The 20,636-nt window shown below is 41.8% G+C and overlaps 1 protein-coding gene across 2 annotated transcripts in view; it reads right to left on the reverse strand.

Annotated features, from left to right (window-relative positions):
• SETD5 (SET domain containing 5) overlaps positions 1-20,636 on the reverse strand; it is a 66,109-nt gene that overhangs the window by 11,206 nt on the left and 34,267 nt on the right. For both annotated transcript variants that reach the window (XR_008821260.1, XM_056334783.1), the window contains exons 8-19: positions 19,638-19,880; positions 14,590-14,738; positions 14,147-14,264; positions 13,605-13,714; positions 13,073-13,319; positions 12,794-12,871; positions 10,124-10,387; positions 9,213-9,533; positions 7,562-7,804; positions 3,691-3,820; positions 2,207-2,460; positions 1,372-1,428 (exon numbers count right to left, since the gene is read on the reverse strand). Coding sequence is in view for 1 of the 2 variants with exons in the window: in XM_056334783.1 (XP_056190758.1) it covers positions 1,372-1,428; positions 2,207-2,460; positions 3,691-3,820; positions 7,562-7,804; positions 9,213-9,533; positions 10,124-10,387; positions 12,794-12,871; positions 13,073-13,319; positions 13,605-13,714; positions 14,147-14,264; positions 14,590-14,738; positions 19,638-19,880 (2,214 nt within the window). In the remaining variant the exon portion in view is untranslated. The remainder of the gene's footprint in view (positions 1-1,371; positions 1,429-2,206; positions 2,461-3,690; positions 3,821-7,561; positions 7,805-9,212; positions 9,534-10,123; positions 10,388-12,793; positions 12,872-13,072; positions 13,320-13,604; positions 13,715-14,146; positions 14,265-14,589; positions 14,739-19,637; positions 19,881-20,636) is intronic.

Consider the following 20,636-nt stretch of genomic DNA (forward strand, 5'->3'; position numbering starts at 1 on the left):
AGTTTCTTTCTTATCCCTTTGGTCCTTCCCTGCACTGCTTTGCTCATGCTACAGGGCAATGACTAAATAATAAATCAGTTTAGCTGTCCAGTATGAGATGCCCTTTCCCCTTTAACAATCTTACTGTAGCAAAAGGATGAGGCTCAGCACTATCCCCGGGCAGTCAGTGAAGAAAAAACCAGCACTTCCAATTGCCTCGTATGTCCCAAAGTCATTGTTAACGCATAGCACTAGCTAGGTTCATTATGGGGGGAGAACAGAAAAGATCTGCTGTCCATTTGCTGCTTTATTAGCCCACTTCTTGCCTGTCCCAAGTCAGCCACTACTAACTTCCTAACAATAAAATGCCCAGAACCTCCAAGCTATTTGTTTTCACTTATTGTGAACTTTGGAAATCTCTAACAATAGTACATTCATTTCATTTATACTGCATTTCTACACTTTACATTCTCTAACAAAACCATAATGGCATCATCTTTGTGCTGACACAGTTTCTGGAGCACTAGACACTGACACAACAGTATATCCATTTATCTACTTGAAGTGCCAAAAAAACCCTTCGGGGCAACAGCATAATCATCTCCTTCACAATGTTAATATGTCAGGACCTCAGACAATGAGCATATCTGACAAGATTTCATCCTCTTTGCAGGACTACGGTGCTTAGGGAAAAACACAGCAGCACCAGGCACCAGCTCTGCTACTGAGACTGCTGCTGCTGCTGAGAATGTTTACTTGGAGACGTTATACAGCAGAGGAATCTATCACACTGGAGATGAGCATGTATTTTCTACTACGAAACAGTCTCTGAGCAAGCTACTTCACCTCTTACTTTACAACAGGCCAGCAGGTACACAAAAATACTACCTTCTGGCATCTCCTCAACATTGTAAATCTGTGAGTGAGCAGGTGATAAATTAAGGCTGAAGAAAGCAGGTCAGGTGCAACACTGTGTCCTCATAAGCCAAAACCAGTAATGAATGCCTTCCCTTTTCTTCCCCAGCAGTCATTTTGCTTGTACTGAGTAAATATTACACACCACTTATCTGCTGGGCTGGGGCTGAAGTTGATGATGGTATTTCCAGGGTCCCCAGACCTCTTGCCTTCACCTCAGTAGCTGAGACATAACAAGTCTTCACAATGCTTTTTTCCCACTAGTGTCAACAAGCGAGTAATAAATTCCAGTCTTCGATTTGTTTGCTCTCTTGTGATAACCTGAAAACTCTCCTCAGCCTTATTGTGACTAAACTCCATTCTTATTCCCACTAGTCTCCACACTTCTCGTCCCTTCCCTCCCACCATGGCCTCAAATACACACACAAGCACACACGTTCCCAGCCCCAAATGCAATCAGGGTGGTGTGATAACTACCTCAGGTGACATGGACTCAGGTCTATGTGCAGGGGAACTCTCAGGGGACGATACGTTCTAGAGGAAGAAAAAGCATTTTGTTATTCACCTACTTCAAAAGTCAGGAAGCAAAATAAAAATCAATTAAAAAACAAGCACAGAGGTTAGGAATGACTATTCTAAATAAAGACTACCCCAGGAACTGGCCCCAGGCTGGATGGCAACTCCATTGGTTAAGTGGTTTCTAGAGTTTCCTGGAAGCACAGAGGCAGGACTGGGTTCCTGTGTTTCATTCTGTATCTTAGTACCCAAAACAGAGGACACAAATGTTAAGAAAAGCAGCTTATTCTTTACACTTCTGATGCTGTCAGTTTGCACCATGAAACACAGAGAAAGCCATTTATGGCATTTAGTCTGAGAACATGGGAGAGATGGAAAGTCTGGGTTTGCCCAAAAGGTCAAATAAGATTCCCCGAACGCTATAGTGAACTTTCACAGACATTGTACTAGAAAACAAAAATGTCTCCTTCCATCCACTTGGGCCACCTTTCCAGCTGAAGTCAAGAGAATAAATGAGAATGGACAGCTTTAAGAAATGTCGTATCCTTTGAGCACCTATCAGTGGAAGGCAGCATGTGCATGTGATGGCACAGCTAAGGCCTCCTTCCCAAGCACTTTCCTTTCCATGCTACCGAGCAGGCCTAAAACAGAATCAGAAAGGAAGGTTTCTCAGCGGTACATTGTCATCAGAGAAATACAGCAGGAGTCACTGCCCTCTGCAAAGTAGCAACACTCAGAAAACTAAGGAATCTCAGAAACTCTCTTTTTAGCACTCCCAGTCCCCAGTCAGATTTACCTCAAACTGTAGTGGAGTATTGCAGCGACTAGCAGCCAGAGAAGGAATTGGTGAGAACATCATGCCGTAACCACTGCGACTCTCCTCCTCTCCTGGCAGCGATGAGCCAGGCGTAGCCAGCTGTGGGCTCACTGAGCCAGGAACTGAAGGGATGGGAGGTGGAGGGGTGACAGGAGACAACGGCCTCAGCAACTTCTTAACGTTCTGCTCCATCAAGTAGCGAGACTTCCACTTCTTCAGGGGACTCAGCAAGTCTGAAAAACAAACTGAGCTGAGGACAGGGCTGAACCATTAACCTTAACCACTAACCATGTGCAAATGACATGCCATCTCCTTCCCCCTACTCCCAGCCCAAACAGAGCCCATGGGACTCCAGTGTGACTATGAAAGATTCCTAAAAATTAGGTACCTCTGAAGTACTTCTATACCAATCTTGAGACGTGTCTAGATACTGGCAACAGAACAATGCACAGTCAGGAATATACAGTGAACAAGGAAAGGAAATATTTCAAGTAGAAGCAAGCAGTAGAGGGAGATAGGGACAAGGAAGACAGGAAGGATAGAAAGAGGAGAGAAGAGGAGAGTGGAGGAGAGGGGTCAGAGAGCACATCACATTCATTGCTGTAAAGAAAACACAGGCAGCTCAGTTATTATCTGAACCTAATAGTTCCCTATAGGCTACATCAATACAGCCCAAGTACATTTCGCTCCCACAAAGGATTAATGCCTTTCTCTCAGGCCTACCCCTATTCAAAATAGTATCTTTTTTTGATGCTCAGTTTAAACAAAAACAAAACAAAACAGAGTATTCAGTAAATTCTGCAGTTCAGTTGTTTGCTTCTTCAGGTCTTGCTCAGGGATGTGCCTTTATCGGTTCTGGCATTCTGTTCATTTCCCATTCATCTTACTTTTCAATAATCAATTCTGCATTATCTGTGTGTTGTCTAGCTTCCTGTCTGTCATCCGTGGAAAACTGATCCCTAACTGGGCAGATCTTCACCCTTGTAGAAAGATTCAGACGCAATATTAAACCATTCTGCTACTTTACTCACAGATTTTGGTTTGTCTATCTTTGAGACTTACTTAATTCGCTTATTACATACATGTCTGTGAGGCTTTGCTACATCTTCCTATAGTCAGTAGACATTTAGCTGTCCTTCTAACAGCATCCTGCTGAAAAGAGATGATACTGTACTCTTTCCCTTCCCTGCCATTGGACAAAGGATTGCCTGAGGGTGACGATACAAAATAAAGTGATTATCTTTTCACAGGAAAATACTGAGAAACTTTACACATGCTCAGGCTAGAATGGGTCTGCAGAAATTTGAATGAATGGAAAAGTAACATTCACACCTGCCACAAAGCTGTGCCATCAAGCAGCAGTACGCATTAGTATGTCATCCTGTACAGCTGCCTTTCTTATTCAGCAGCTTCCCCAGCTTCACTCAAGCACCCACACTGCCCTGATGGTGCTGAGCACTTACCTGTGTCATCTTTGCAGATGCTGGAAGAACTGCTGTTCTCGTTACTTTGGTATAGACATTGGGCTCTGTTCTCTGGCGGAGCTGGTGAGGTCTGAGTCATTCCCTCTTCCAGGGCTTGTTTGATCCAGCGCTGAAACAGAACAAGACTACATAAACGTGCAACCCCTCCTGTACTTTCTATGTAATCTTGCAGGATGCACTCAAACTCCTACACTTCTGTGCAGCAGGGCAGACTGCTCAGAACACTGATATTACCTCCTTCGCATGCGCTCAGACAGGAACCTGTTAGAACACAGCTGTTAGCACTGAGTCTACCACCTACTGTGATGGGGCTGACTATGTGCTCTTGATGAGATGTATTCTGGGGATCAGCAGTCTTCAGCAGTGACACAAAGATAAGTAAAGAGCAAATTATAAATAGATAAAATGCAAAACCCTGGCAGCTAAAAACTACTAAAAGCATTCTCAATTAAAAGAAAAGGGAGATAAATATGATGAATCATCTTAAAACCCCGATTTTGGCAAAAAAAGCTGTTTCCTGCCCAGGAGCACAAACACACTGTGCCCCTGCTCCACTAAGGCATATTAGAGCTTAACATAGATTCTGCTCTAACAATTCCAGCAGAGAAATGGCTGAGTCTAATCACATAATTCTTCCAGGACTGTGCTCCCTGCCAGAGTCAAAGAGCAAAAAATCTGATAAAATGCAAGCAGCAGTTTGCAAGGGGGCTAAAATAAGAACAGAATAATAAAGGCAAATCTTTTATTCACCTACTAATAAAGGAGATAAATGTCATGGTGGTCTCCTGAACATGGAGAAAATAAAGAATCTTTCACATCCCGTGCCAGTCTCAGCAAATCAGCTGCTGCAGTGGGTGTGCCAGCCCTGCATCCTGATACAAACTGACTCAGGATGGCAGGCAGGAAACCTTTACTTTACTATAAAAAAATAACTGCCACAATGAAAGGGAAAACACACAGGTGATTCAGTAAAATGACAGCAAACTGCTGAAAAAAACCCAAACAGTAATCTGCACTTGTGCATTTTACCCAAGGGACTCTACCAGCCTTTTCTTCTCCCTTTAGGTAAAATCCTAAATTTACCTTTCAGTAATCTACAGTTCATCTGCATGCCAGCAATATGTATCCTATTAGAGATACACGTATATGTCTTATGATTCCTCAAGGGTATCAATGAAAGTACATCAGAAACTCAGTGGCAACAAATCCTCAAAGTGAAAAACTTCAATGTGAGGATGAAGAGCAGGTGATAGGATCTGTTTTGATGGCCTTCACTACCATATAGCAGACGCTTCTTCTCCGTTCAAATATAAAATCAATGGATTCTGCGGCAGCCACCAGGAAAAGTGAGAAGTGCCAGACAGTCTGGAGCACTGCTACCTCAAATGCAGCATCTGATCCAACAGCCAAGTCACTGTACCGTGTGTGATTAACGTGAGCAGGTTAAACAGTTCGGTTTCCTTGCGAGGTTCAGACATTGGCATGCTTCGGATGCAAACTGAGATCATCAGCTGAGGTTTTTTGGCACAGTCCTCAGTAGTTTAAGGAAGAGGCCTGATGACATTCCAAGAAAATACATGATTTATTTCAACAGCCTTTATAAATCAACCTTCCTGACTGAGTAGTCAGAAACAGACAGGACAGAAAGATCAGGTCTTGAGAGAACAATGTCATCAAGTTCTGGACCATTTCTAGACCTCAGGTGACTGAGAAGGATGTCTTCCTTCTAAATATTCCTGAACATGAGAAGCAGGCTTTTTCTACCTCTCCAAACTGTCAGTGATAAAACCACCGAATGTTACCAATCATTTGCCATGAAAAAGCTGGGGAATTCCTACAAAGTGGGTGAAACTCCTTACTAGTTATCTATTATTTATTTTCAAAAAATAGAAACATAAAAAATTACTTCCTGCAACATCTGTTCTGGACACAGAAGCTTTCAGTATTTTATTAATTATTTAGATAATGGAACAGTTTACTTAAGTTTACTTAAGTTTTCAGATGAAGCCAACCTGGGGCAAACAAGAACATGCTAGAAGACAGTATTCAAGATTTTCTGGCTAAATTGGGAAGTGGATTGGGAAAAACAGGACACAGCTCAGCACACACTAGAACAAAGTACCATATAAAGCCAGAAACAATCACTTCTAAAATTACAGACTAGAAAACTAATGGGTTGTTCTAACACACACAGTAAATCATGAACTGAATGCAAGTCTAAATCAACCTATCAAAGAAAACTCAATCATACCGGGACGCACAAAATGGGCATAGACTACAAGACAGAGCAACTTTCTGCTTTGAAAATGCCCCAGGTGCAACACAATGTCCAGTTTTGAACACTCAGATTCAGATGTAGACCAGACAGAAGTTATCCATAGTGAGACTAGTCAATTCCCTCTCCAGTAGTGAGAATTACCATATGACTAGAAAACAACCAAATGTAGCAAGAGATTGGAAGACTTGTTCCATGACAACAGTTTTCACTCAACTGTGAGCTTGCTGGCTAGTTGTACAGCAAATGCACCAAGCAGAGAACTTGGAATAACTCTTAAAGAGGCTCAAAGACACTGTTAAGGTTCAAAAAACCAGTTTCAACCTTGCAGTTTTCAGCTTAAAGATGCATGAGCACTTTGCCCAGGGACATGGAAACAAACATAGGCTTGTTCATATGAGTAAATACGAACTCTCAAGAGCTTTATCTACAAAGGAAATACCCAAAAGAGACCTTGGCTTCTTTTTGTGGGTGCCTGTTAGTGCACGACAACAAATTGGCTGAAGGTGGAAGCAGTAAAGTCCAAAGCTTCTCTCTGGAAAAACTCCCTCAAAAGAAAGCAAAGAAACAGGACATGGTACTTGACTTGGAAAGCTGCCAAGACTGGAAGATCAGAACAGATTTCCATAAAATTGTTCTCGGGTAATCACAAAGAAACTGGAAAAGCCTCTGAGCAAAGCTGACAGGTGACAGGCAAGATGGGTTCTGACAGAAATCTGACTGAACAAACTAACACGGACTACTGTTTCCCTGGAGATGGGTAAATGCCAGCATTTACTAGCCATGTACGATCTCTGGAGGAATGAAGTCCTCAGCTGGGCTCAGTTCAGGCTTCCTGCATGGCCACAAGTATCTATGTGGATAGACAAGTCTATGATCCCAAACCAAAGAGCTGTGGGCTTGCTCTTGTGAACAGGCAAACTCAAAGCTTTGCTAAACAAAGGCTTTCCAAAGACAATGGATCTTGACTTGAGGTCTTTTGCAACACTGTCCTATCCCCACAATGCTAATACATCCTCTGTGAAAGTAGTAACATAAAACATTCTAAGAGCAACAATTAAAACTCCTTGAATTGCATTTGCTGGACAATAAACAGCCACTGCAGACTTGGAAGCACATGTTTCTAAGAGGAGAGTCACAGAACAGTAATTCGACCATGGGAAAAGGCAAGGATGAAGACTGAACCCCAATAGCAGAGGGTCAGCAGTCATTGTCTGCAAACTGCATGGACACACCAGGTGAGGCCAGCTCAGCAGGAATACATGCAAATAGGCTCAAAAACAACACAGCAACTTTACAAGGGTGCCAGTAAAAGCTTGATGACTGTATAGCTCCTGAAGGTTTAGACTGGATGTTAGGAAAAGCTCCTCCACTGAAAGGTGGTCAAGCACTGGAACAGGCTGCCCAGGGAGGTGGTGGAATCACCATCCCTGGAGGCGTTTAAAAAATGCATAGATGCAGTGCTTAGCATCATGGTTGAGTGACGGTTTGGCAGTCCTGGGTTAACAGTTGGACCTGATGATCTCAAAGGTCTAATCATTCTACACTTCTAAGGTAAGACATGAGCAAAAATACCTTTTTACAGGAGCTGTAAATTCCATCCAACAGAAAGGGCCTTCGACGTCTCTCAGGGTTGAAAGGTGAACCAAAACGGATGTAGTGTTTAGGTGTGGTACAAATTAGTGGGGAGTGGATGAGACCTGGCAACATATTTAGAGTAGTTGCCAAAACTGTTGGGTCTGTAGTAATGCGCAGAGGGCATTCAATAGGGCACTCCTGCTTTTCTGCCTTGTCGTTCAGCCATTCGGTAACAAGATACTGAAGGAGAAAACACACATGTCAACGCAACTAGAATAGGTGAAGAAAGGTAACATGGCACAAAGGCGTATGGGGAAGCAATGCTCAGGTCAGCCCACACGCTAAAATCTCCTTCCTCCTCAACGGGAAGGTAAACAGCCAGGACTTCCTGCATCAAACCCAACTCTCATCTGTTGCAGGCAGAACGACAGGCAATCCAGTTTTACAAAAATAGCTTGATTTTACGCTCCGTTAATCTCATTAGAACGTTCTTCCAAAACTTGGTCACCGTGTTCAAAACTAGTTTCTAGCTGCAAGCCTAAATGTATTAATTTATGCCCAAAAAGGTACTGCCATTGATTCCCACATCAAACATGTTTTTACCATCCTAAATTTGTTTTTAAATTCCAACTAATCTTTACTACATAATGGCTCCACTTTTTTCTCTTCATTCTCTTGCTGGTATACAGAAGAGAACTTCTGGTTTAATATCCTTCACAAGATGCAACACCCTGCTTATTTCAAGGTGGTTTTGTTGTTTATTCAAAGAAGTCTCACTATACCTTTCTGCTGCTTGATTTAGGGTAACTTTCTTGGTTAACAGGCTTTTTCTCCTTGCTCCTAAGTCATTGGCAATACACAGAAAACTTCTTGAGATCATATGCATCCAACCTTTTCTAATTAATGTCCTTTCTTTTGGGCCCAAAAGCTAATACTCTTTTTCCAAACTATAAGCATCTAGTTTTTAAATGCCAGCTACCCCATCAGAGTTGTACCAACTACTTTTGCAGGCTGCTGCCAGAATCTTTTTCTAGCTTACTGCGTATCAATCCAAACACATCAGCTCTCCCCATCCTTCTATTAGTACCTTGTTCCCCTGCAGGAACACAGCTTGTTGTCCTCAGGGCCTTTGTGCCAGCCACCTCCCAAGCCTCTCATTGCCCTCCACGGCAGTACTGAAACACCTGCTTTTTGATTCCTTCACCCAGGGCTCAGCCTCCGTTACCCAATTCCTTATGTCGCCAAGCCCCTCTAACCCTTCTCTCCCAGAGCCCCTCAAGCTGGAAGCAGTTTTCTCCCTGCACACACAGAGCTGTTTAACTTGACTCTTTTTAGACTCTCTGCCGTACTCAAACGCGAGACCCTTCCCACTGTACCTGTACCACTCTGTCAGCATCTAAGGTCTATGTAGACTTGCTGAAGAGATCACCCAATTTCTTTTTCTGATCTTTTTGTGTACAGGGCTGAGCAGCCAGACTCTGAACCATGATGAGGGCTCTTAGCCACTATAGAACAAATAACACAGTCAATATAAAGTCACGTAATTCCAACTATTTTGAAGAACTGTTTCCCCTGAGCCAAGTTTTCCCCAAAGGACACACAAACCCTTTTTTTCCCCTCTCCAGTTTGAACGCTCAATCAAGTATACCTTTTTAGTTTTGGGGTATTTTATTGCAGCTCGATTAGACTGAGATCCCGCAGCCAGGACAGCAGTTGGGTCAGATCCCGTCAACTGTCTGCCTTCTCCTGGACCTTCTACACTGCTGACATCCGTTGTGGTTACCAAGCTGGCAGTGCTTCCTTCCTCTGGGACAGCCTGTGCGAGTTCAGCCTGCTGGGAACTAGCTTGTTTCTGTCTTCTCAGTCTTTGTGCTGAACTGGTCCGGTATCGAGAGAAGCGACTTTTTGGTCGGGGCCTGGAGGGTTTTGCTGGAGCTGGCTTAGTAACTGTTTTTTCGGGGACAGCATCCTACAACACAAACTGTCATTAGTCCAAGCACCTTTAAACAGCATTCCTTTCCTCTGCATACAGCATCAAGGATTGAGATTTATTTAATGACACTACTTGACTCATAAAATCTGGTTGAACTGTTTGTATTGGCTCATAAGATGGCTTTGGGGACCCTTCTACCGGCACATTATCATTTTGTCTGCGATATTCTTAAAGGGGTCAACCAGAACAATGGTCTTAAGGAAGAAAGCGGAAGCATGAAACTTGTCACTTGTCTCAAGGTAATTGCTCTTACTCCTGATCTGAGCTGACATGTATCATTCCAGGCAAGTATCTGGGCCCTGCCATGTAATAGGAACACATGCATCCATAGCAGACCTGGCCAAAAATCCAAAGAAAAAAGCAAAAGAATTCCTCAGTCACTGCAGTTATGAATCCAACTTAAGCTCACACCACTACAGAAGGGGCCCACTCAGTGAAGGAGCTGGGCTTGTTCAGCCCAGAAAACAGAAGACTTGGAGAGACCCAATAGCAGTCTTCCTACACCCAGACTGAAACCTCCATCTGAGCTTGGTATAAGCTATTAAAAAGTCCTATCTTCGTCTTACCACTACTTGTGAAGACCGTCGTGTGTTCACCCCAGTACTGCTGTTACTGTTAGAAACATTTGAAACAGCAGCACTCAGTGCTGAACTTCCATCTTCAGTTTCAGGAGTCTCTGTTTTTATTTCGTCCAGCTCAGGAGCTTCAGAATTGATGTTGATTTCAGCATCAGTGCTGTTACGATCTGATGGTTGCTCTCGTCTCCTCTTTCTCTTTTCCAGGTTTTCAAACATGTGCATGATGGCTTCTACCTTCCTGTCTTCCCGGGACTAGAACACAACAGTAAACTTAAGTCAGCACTGCAAATTATGCACATAAAGAGGAGGAGGCAAGAACAGATATGGGATGCAGCACAGGAAGGAGAACAACTGCCAGAAAGGGGACAGAGAGAAGCAGTTCTTCTCAGATATTTGCATTTTTCAGCATGGCACATTTCCCAGAATAACAACATAATCATGTGTTCATAGAGTAACCAGAAGAACCAGACTTTGTTCTTAAATAGGACCACTTAGATACTACTGAGTTATATTTATAAAGTAGCCACAAGGAAATGCATAATTTTGAAGAACTAAAAACAATAAGAAAGAATAAATAGAGTGAAGAGACGACTTGGAAACAAATAGAGCTTCTCGCTAATGACCAAACATTAGAAGCAAATAGAACCCAGAGGCAACAGAAGTGAATCAGTAATTTGCAGCAAGTGTAACACCACACAAACTGACTAAAATGATCCAGATTCATTCCTTCCCTGATGTCAGGAGATCACCCAGCTCAAAAATAAAAGCTCCTGTCTAAGCAGCTTACATCGTGGATAAGAAAAACAGAATGTGAGAGAACAGAGAAGCAAAACAAAGGTATTTATTAGGTAAACAGATAGGACAAGAAATCTTATCACCTAGCTGGGTCAAGAAATAACTGGTAATTACGCATGTAAAAGGGCCACTACAATAATGTTGCAGTGACTGGCAAAAACCAAGCTGAATCAAATGAATTTTAAGAAGTAGGGTCAAGTGCCTTCTGAGACTTGTCAGGGAGGAGAAAGTACCTTAAAGCACACAGCAGTACGCAATCACAGCAGCCTTGCCTTTACAGTTTTCCATTCAAAAATATTCAGTGCACACCAAAGAAATCAGAGACTGGGACAACTACAGATACAGGTATTTACCTGGTGCCAAGTATAGAAAACTGAATCTCATTAAAGGAGATTAACTGGTACAACCTACAGGAACGAGGCTTACAGGCTCATGGGAAACTAACACTTCAGTTAGTCATCTTGAACTATACTGTCCCAGGCAGAGATCAGCTTCCCTGCATTAAAACAGGTTCTTCCCTCCAAGCTTAAGGCCAGCGTGAGGGATGACTGCTCTTCTTCAAATTTCAATAGAAACTGACTGCTTTATCTTGCCTGTTCTAAAAAATCCATGAGATAATCCAATGATCTCTTCACTGGATGGCCCTTGGCACTGCGACTTGCTGCACTATTTTAATATTTAAAGCATTCTCAGGAAATTTACACATGGAAGTGTATTAGAGGAAGACAGGTGATTACAGTATTTAGTGAATAAATGAAAAAGAGGGAACTCCTAGCTCCAACATTTGTTGGTAAAAGGATGGGAGCGCTTTTTCTTTTTTAATTCCTTAGGTTTTGTTTGTTTGGGTGTGTGTGGTGTGTTAGCTGTTTTGGTTTTTTTTTTTTTTAATTTTTTTGAGGTTTTTTTTTTTTTAATTAATGAATTAAGTAAAGCCAGAACAGCTCCATTCACATGCATAAAACATTCCAATCCAGGGAGCAATCTCAGGTGCCATAAGAAGCACAAGAAAAAAAACCCCCACAAACCAGCTCTCCTCAGTACAGAAGGAGGCTGAGAAGCAACTGTGTTATCAAAGGTCCAAGAGCACTAAGAAATAATTCAATCATGAAGACTGATTAAGACAACAACAATTTGGGAGCACTAAGGAATTTCGTAACAAATAACAAAGCAATTTTTGTTGACTTGTGGCAACAGTGCTGCTGGTGGTCTACCCCTCATTAACATTTGCCAATTGATCCTATCTTTTTCTGACACGGCAACATGTTTATGAGGCCATACAGGGAACAGATACATGTTAACAAACCTAACCCGCAAAACCTGTCAAGTTTTAACAAAAATCAGTTTCTGGTTCATCATATGATCTAGTTGAAGATAATCCCTGCTCACTGCAAGGGGGGTTGGACTAGATGACCTTTAAAGGTCCCTTCCAACCCAAACTGTTCTGTTTCTATATGGCTCCATAAATTCTTGTACCGGCAATAAGGAAGGGCAGCAGGAACATTAAGGGGGCACAATTACCTTTTTTGAATCTGGTGCCATCTCGTTAATGGTATGTTTTAGACTATAGAATAGCTCTGAAAATAACAGTTAAACCTTTCAAACAGGAAATAAATCTGTCATATACCTTCTAATCTGCAGCACCCTAACATAAATCCTGTGATGTGGAGTCAGCCTGGGTGCTTTCTGGGTTATGTGTTGGTTTGGCTTGTTTTTTTAAAAAATCAAAGTATTGAAGACCACTGACAGTTGGAATTAGCATTGGAAGAAGTGAGATAACCAACTCGTTGGTTATTTTGGACCTGTTGGTCACCGCATGAAGCAAGTCCTAAGGGAGATAATACCCAGACTGAGAAAAGTACTTGCCCGTCGGCTGTGGACCAAGACTCCCTGCTCATCTACAGGTTCTTCTTTCTCCCCTCGTGTCTCCTCCTTCTCTGCCACCTGAAAGAGAAGCCCAGACTTAGCATGTCAACAAAATCTGGTACTGTTTTAAAGTTATCAAGATTCCTATAGTAATCTAAGGTGGTACAGGTTTAAAAAAGGCCTCCTGCAGTTTCTGTTCTGAAGATCCCAGTGCTGCACTGGATCAGATTGCACACCACTGAATGATAAAAATATACATAAAAGTGTCGAGGGTTTTACCTCATTGTCACTGACTGCTGCAGGTACCTCAGGAACTTCCTCCGTTTGTTGACTGCTGTTCTCATCTGATGCAATGCCCTGCTGTTCCATTTCTAATTCCTTTCGACGAGCTTTTCGCCGGCGTGTTTCTGCCCCAATCAGTGTGCCTAAAACAGGTGGAGGTAGGTGTTCTGCAGCATTTGGGCTACGTTTCTGCACAGGGCAATTCCGGTTCCCCTTGTGACACGCACAGTCCACTTTATAGTTGCTGCTCCAAAACACAAACATAATTTGTGTCACTCTTCATTTCTCAAACCTTGTACAGAGACATTCAATGCATCTCCTACTAAACATCTCACCACGTGCCAAAGCAAGGACAGCAGGCTACCTTATGGCCTCTATTGTAGAATATGCCAGCAGAACTGGACAGAATAGCCGGAAAATGCAATTCAGTAGAAAACGGAGCAAAATGTAGAATGCGAGGAAAGGGCTGGAGGAAGATGTCCAGTCCAGGAGGGCAGTGGAGAGCTCCTGGGCGAGGTGAAGGACTCACCAGATGTTGTACTCATAGTCAAAGGCGATGGTAACCTCTGTGTCCTTGGCAATGGTGGCAACAGCATAGATGCACAGGTGGATCATCCCATCAGCAATCACATGACGAACCTTGTTAAACAAAGTAGAAAGAAACTAACATCTCCACAAGTTGCTCTTCTTACTTCCAAGAGGGAAGCCTCCTTCTGCAAAGCAGCTCTTATCTATTCCATGAATAATTATCCCTAATTGTCCATAGGGAAAAGCCTGCTTCACTGCTCTTGTCTCATCCCATGCTTTTCCTCTTACTTACACTACCACCTGCTTACCCCATCATTCTGCAGCCAAAGGAAAGCCATGAAAGAAACCTTTTCCTTCCAAAGAAAAAGCCTCATGTTCCCAAACTTTCTCATCTTCCAAGTATAAAGCATCAAGCAAGGAAGAGATGCAGAGAATTTACCCCATTTACTGCATTTTAAGTTTGAATATTCATAAAAAGAGAATGCACTGAGCTTGCGTACAACATGTATTTGCAATTACAGTGATGGTGAAGAGAGAATTTACCTCTGCATTTGGAGTGCAGGAACGCCTGATGAACCTGGCATCATTACCAAAGGTGCGGGCATCAACACACATTTCAACGCCATTGAACTTGGAGTAGAACAGCACAAAGGGATATGGCCTGGAGAAGTAACAGAACGTCTCAATCCTAAAGTACCCAGTTCCCATGGCACTTATAACAGGTAACCCTCACTTCATTGGAAGTGGCACTTCCATCAGCCCTATTGCTCTGGATGCTTATGCACTTCCATCATCACATTTTAACAGATCTACTTCAGAGGGGTTTGGTCCATAAGCAGAGCATCAAGCTGAGGTTGTATATTTGATTTTACATTTCTATGGATGGCACAGCTGACAAAGACCCTGTAAGTATGCATTATCCCATAGAGACACTAGCCTCTCTGTGCCATGATGCTCTCATACTAATCACTTCATAGTACTCTTACTTTTTGAAGAAATGCCCATTGACCTCGAATTGCTGTCGTAACATAACCTTCCCTCGATACTCAATTATAAGGGTATCTAGTGCCAAGTCTCTTGCTGCCCTCAGGATCTTCCGGTGCTTCTGAACCCGAGTCACCCTTCCCAGCTGCAGCTGTAACAAAAACCAGAGCAAAATATGAGAATTTAAACTAAAAGCCTCAAACTCATAAAGAATATTTTATCTACCTGATGAGAAAAATTAACCTAGTAGCAACACGCAGAAACTCTGCCAGGTGAATATATTGCTTATTCTGAAATAGTTTAGTAATGACCAATGACGTTGATAACATTAATCAAAAGCAAAGAGTATTTATTCCCTTCTTTCAACAGGAAGTCTCTCAAATCTATCAGACCAAGTATTTCAGTCCTGCAGCTAGGAGGCATAACCAGACCTGTCAGTTGCTGCTAAGAGGGAACTGCTCTGCAATTGTGGCCACTTTCACAGCCAGAATAACTCAAATCTTCCCTAAATTGTGGGTTGTCACACATTCAGAGGAAAAAACTCAAGCTTTTCCTTCTGCAGAGGGTGGTAAACTCTAGTTAACAGGCCAAAGACTTAAGCTGGCAGTTTCTATCTCTATCCAGAAGCTTCTCTTCATCTACCTGCTCAATTACTGCTGTGGATAATTTTTTTTTTAACATGAACAAATACACTTAACTAAGTAGTGACAGATTGCTGAATCTTCTTCACGTTAAAAGTCTACAGTTCTATTACAATGGATTTTCACAACAATGTGTCTTTACAGCATGAAAACACAACATTCTTTAAGCACAGACATCCAAATACAATACATTTTATGGAATAATGGAAGGGATATTATGAGCACTAGGGCATAGGAAAGACTTCTATAAAAACAAAGCACTTTTCCTGCTTAACAGAGTGAACCTCTCTGCAAGTAAAAAATTATATAAAGATGGCTGGCTGCCTCACCACAAGAGCTGTAACTGCTCTTTCCTAAGGATGCTATTCATTGCTCATAAGGACCCAGTTTTGATACTCTTCCAGAGTGAATTGAGACATAAGTGTTCTTACTTCAGTAATAATGACAGTCATCTATCTAAATCAGAAGTAAACCACAAGATTATTAAAAGCAAGCTCCCAACTTTTCCTGATAAAATTCTATTGTTAGAAACAGCTACTGAGCAGTCTGCTCAAATGGATAAAAAACACATTAGCTTGAGAAGGCGCTCAGTCTGGACAATGACATTCTAACCTTGTGAAAATAAAGTTATTGCCTTAAACTCAGTGCCATGAACCAAATGAAACCCTTCGTACTGACCATATGGAAGTACTGAACCACAGATATATTTTTTTTTTTGTGGCAATCCCCTATGTGCTCTGAATAAAATCTCTTTGGGAAGAAGACTTCTATTGTTTTAATGACATTATACTGCAGATCTTGGATCACCCAGTAAAGTAAGATCTGACTTGTTGACCTCACTCACTCTGGTCCAGGGTAAAAGACAGCTTTATAGAAATACTAATTTGAAACCTAGGCAGATGGGAATAATGGTCTTGCTATTCCAGATCTCCTCTTTCGTGATATATCCAGTGCTACATTTATCATGTCTACAGGGTGTATCTCTTTTTCATACCACTGTATCTGCCAGCAATTGGAAAAACCTGTATGTATTGGAGGCTCTGAAAAGCCTTGCAGGGCGTTGTTCATCTCTTCGTATCCCAGGTACTGACAGGAGCTCACAAAGGATTCCCCAAGTCCACTGAACTGACATAAAAGAAATATTATTTCCAAACTAAAAAGCCACACTGCTGGCCCCAATTTCTGATCAACAAACCCAAGACACGAGTGAACTATGTGATAAGACTGTCTACATTGCTGAGAGCAGCGGTCAAATTATTTTAAAAACATTTGATATACTTTGTACTATCCAACAGTGGTAACAGAGAATGAGTAGATGGGACTAGATTTGTTACTGTGTGACAGGAGATAAGGAGATAAGTATCTGAAGTTAGATAAATTAGGACTAAGACACAAGTGTGTCTCCAGTTGAATAGTTTTGTTTCTATACTACCACTTTTTTCCTGTTATCATCAGTTTCTCATCTAAGCTGGCCCTATGCAGGAGTTGGACCAGATGACCTTCAGTGGTTCTTCCCAACCTAAATTATTCTACTCTATCAAATTCTCTCTCTTTCACAGATGCAAATTTACGTCTGGTAGCCTTCACTCTCACATTTGGCCCACGATGACTTGTATTATTGTTCACCTGATGGTGGAAAACAGCTTGGGGAGCACACAAGAATAAGGTGGGGTGGTGGGAGGAGAAGAGAGCCCATGAAGGAAAGAGAAGCCCCGCATCTGTAAAACTTAACAATTATCCGAGTTTGGTAAAACAGGAATGATCTTATAGCTTTTCTGGTAAGACCCTAGCTCAGCTTGTTTTCGTTCTCTGAATTTAGAAATATGAAGAGGATTAGCTGCCATGCTTTCATGTGTGAAAAGAACAAATGATTTTGCTCATGTCATAGGCTAGGGATTGCCGACTGCTAATCAGACAAAACTGTTCTGATATATTTGCAGAGCAACATCTGCATAATACTCAGTGGCTTTATTTTATAAAGGCCTTTTTTGCTCTTCACTTCAGAATGTGAAATCAATCAGGGGTTTGAGCTCAAGTCAGCAATTATCAGAGGCAACAAAGGGCAAATACTGACCCTGGATTTGGTTGTCAACAGCAGGCAGAAAAGTGATTTACAGCGTTCAGTTTGTCAAGCATCTGGTGGTAGCCAGCACTAAGATGATTCAATTAATGACATTTAACAGCTTTGTATTTTCACAAGTTTCCCTTTGCATTATTAGGATGGTTGAGAATTGGTTTATCCAAAACATTCCAATGATCCTGCATGTCCAACTCTTAACCCATCTTTCCCTACTCTTCCCAGCCTGGGGAAGCTTTTAGGTCACACTTTCTTCTCTCTCTCTCCCTCCCTCTCTTCTTCTTTTGTAAAGTATACACTTGCATCATTGTTTACTGAAGCCAAACAACTCTCTCAACTGTGAGAGAATGCAGGGCATACAAAACATTTTATTTCTGTGCCTTTCTCCTCCCTCCAGAGTCTTCATGGCCAAATAGAGCAGTTACAATACCCATCTTCTACACACAGCTGCTACCTGCGTATTGACCTTCTTAATTTATTTTTTTTCTAGCTCAAGGTACCTATTTCCTTATCTCCCAGAAAAGCTATTTTTATGTCCAGTAATGACATCTAGTTAAAAGACAACTGAAGCAAACCAAGAAGCCTTCTCGGTTTGACTAACAAAGATGAGACAAATGAGGGAACAAAAATATAAAGCACAGGATGAGAGACCATGCACTCCACACCTGTGCAGGCTATCATCCTTGCAACACTCCACAGCCATCTGCTGAGCAGAGAAAACATGGACATAAGAGCTGACAAGCAGCAGACTGGGACAGCCACCTGGTCTGTCCCCAGTATCCAGGAGGAACTACACAGCCACTAGACCCTTTATACTTTCCCAGCATGTGCAATGATAGGTACCTACCTACAGCTTGTTTAGAGTAACTGCAGCTCACTATGAAGTTTTGCAACTTTCTATCTTTCTGTTTCTTTGGGGTATATTGCATTTGGAGTCTTCTGATTAGGGATGCTGGCCACTTCTCCCTGTGGGAAAACCTATGTCTGTACAGGGAAGGCAGAGGGCAAGAGAGCATGACAAGAACAAGCACATTTAGGTATGATATCTTTTATAATCATTTGTCCTGCTGTAATTTATGAAGGTGATAAAAAGAAACAGCATATATTTTATTACTTATTTCAGGACTTTTCTTTAAAACTCATGTGAAGGAGATATATGAGTTTACATTTAGCCTCAGAAAATAGTAAGATTTCTAGAGAAGCAGAACTTTTTCTTTCCTGTACTTCCTCAGTTGCTCTCTTTGGGAAGGCTACTCACATAGCCAAGTAGAAGCGTTTCTCCCTAACCTTATTATTAATAAATCTTATTATTACTGAACTAGAGGCAAGAGTGGAAGGAAGTTGCGTTCAAAGTCCTCTTTCTGCACTCTCCCTTACTGACAATATCTGTGCTCTGCCTGATGTCCTTCACCTACATGAAAGCAGGGGCTAAGGTGGGAGGAAGCATGTGGACTTCAGAGAGCAGTGAGTCAGCTGATATAAACAAGAATGATTCAAGCACAAACATATACCTGATAGTCAGGTTTCTGACTCTGCTCCCCCTCTACAGAAGAGATGCCCCACATATGTTTTGGAGCCCATCCTTTTCAGTTGCACCTATCTCCATTCTCCTGGACAAGGAAGATGTCCTTGTCTGACCAAACTGAGTGGGAATGCTGCTCTCTGTTCAATAAAGCATGGACTAGATGAAATATCAGCTGAGAACAGTATTGGGGAGGACATAAACCACACAAACACATCCTCTTCCTGTTTCTCCTTGTCTACACGCATTCCATAAAGCTGGTAAAGCACTAATCATTGCACATCTTGGAACAGAAAATTTAGGGAGAGACAGCTGCCTAAAATCAATTGCAGTTGTGCAGTATTTGAAAGTCACCAGAGTCCAAATAGTCATCCAAAATATTGAAATAATTTTGAAAGTTTCTTTAAAATAGCTTTCCACACAACATGAGCTGGGGAAAAAAAAAAGAAAGAAAAAATACCCCATAGGACAGGAAAACTCAGCTGGAAAGCAGGAAATCTCCTAATCTCTAGCAAGTGACAGATCTGGTTCTGCCTCAAGCCATTCAGCGATTAAAAGTACTTACAGTAAAATACCTTGGAAGTATACCACAGAACTGTACAAAATAACCCCAGCTTAGCAACATCTATTTGGTTGAATGCAAGTGTTTCTGAATCTATCTTGGCACTGGCATCTCTTCTGTTCCCTTTTATATCAAATCTATACCTATTGGTCCGAAATTCTATGACCAGCTACGCTATTGCTCACCCATGCCTATGTTTAGAAAACAGAGGACCTGACCTACCCTACTTCTGTCGCAATGGTTCTTACCTGCATCTGGGACCCAATAACAGTATTATTGCAGGCCAACTCTGTTTTGTTGATTGTGTCTAGCATAGCAGTTTTGCCCACATATTCTTTGTTAGAATTTAGATGACGCTCCAACAAGTTCTGTACATCAGCGCTGTACTGGTTAGTAAAGGCTTCTTCGTACTGATCTGTCCAGAGTCGTATTCGATTCTCCCACCCTTCAGCTGTGTTTTCATCCAAGGCATGCGCTTCAGAAGGGGAATTCTGCAAACAACAAAGTGAATGGCTAGCACACAATGGGGAAAAACCTATCCACAGTGCTCTGAGTATACGAATATGCTACAAAAAAGGGCAAATCTATTCCAAGCAAAGAAAATGTCCTCATAACGAGGACACCTTTCTCTGAACCTTCATTCTCCAGAACACTGTACAACAGTGCCACTTTGGAGTCTACAGACAACTCTGTGCAGGACTAAGATGTCTTGAGAGTACTTGGCACTACATGGCCAGAAAAGGTTTTTTAAAGTCATTTATGAAAAATAATTATGTACATAGAAAAAACAAAGGAATAGAACAAACAAAGGCAAATAAATCTCATGTAGGCTTGTCCTACAGTCAGCCCACTCATGTCCAACATAATGCTATATGACGCTGACTGAATCCCAATCTTTGCAGTGACTGATCCAAAAATAGTTCTGAACCTTCTAGCTAAATGGTCATCAGGGTTTCAAGAAACTGAATGTAGAGCATAAGCTAATACCTGGACATTTAAAACTGCAAGTCCTAAGCAGTGTAAAGAAGAGAGGGCAAAATCAGGTAATCAGATTATACCATCTTGTAAGAGAGGGGAAAAAAGAAGCAGGTACTTGACAATAGTTTAAGTAATTCAATAAATAATATTCCAGGTTAGTAGCTTAACTGGCCTCATAAGGGACTGAGACATATGTGACAATGAGGTATTAGTGACAAGGACCACTAAAGAACAATCATTATTTCCATCACACATATTAAAAGCATTAA

Source organism: Falco biarmicus, chromosome 4 (genome assembly GCF_023638135.1).
Source record: "Falco biarmicus isolate bFalBia1 chromosome 4, bFalBia1.pri, whole genome shotgun sequence".
Taxonomy (NCBI): Eukaryota; Metazoa; Chordata; class Aves; order Falconiformes; family Falconidae; genus Falco; species Falco biarmicus.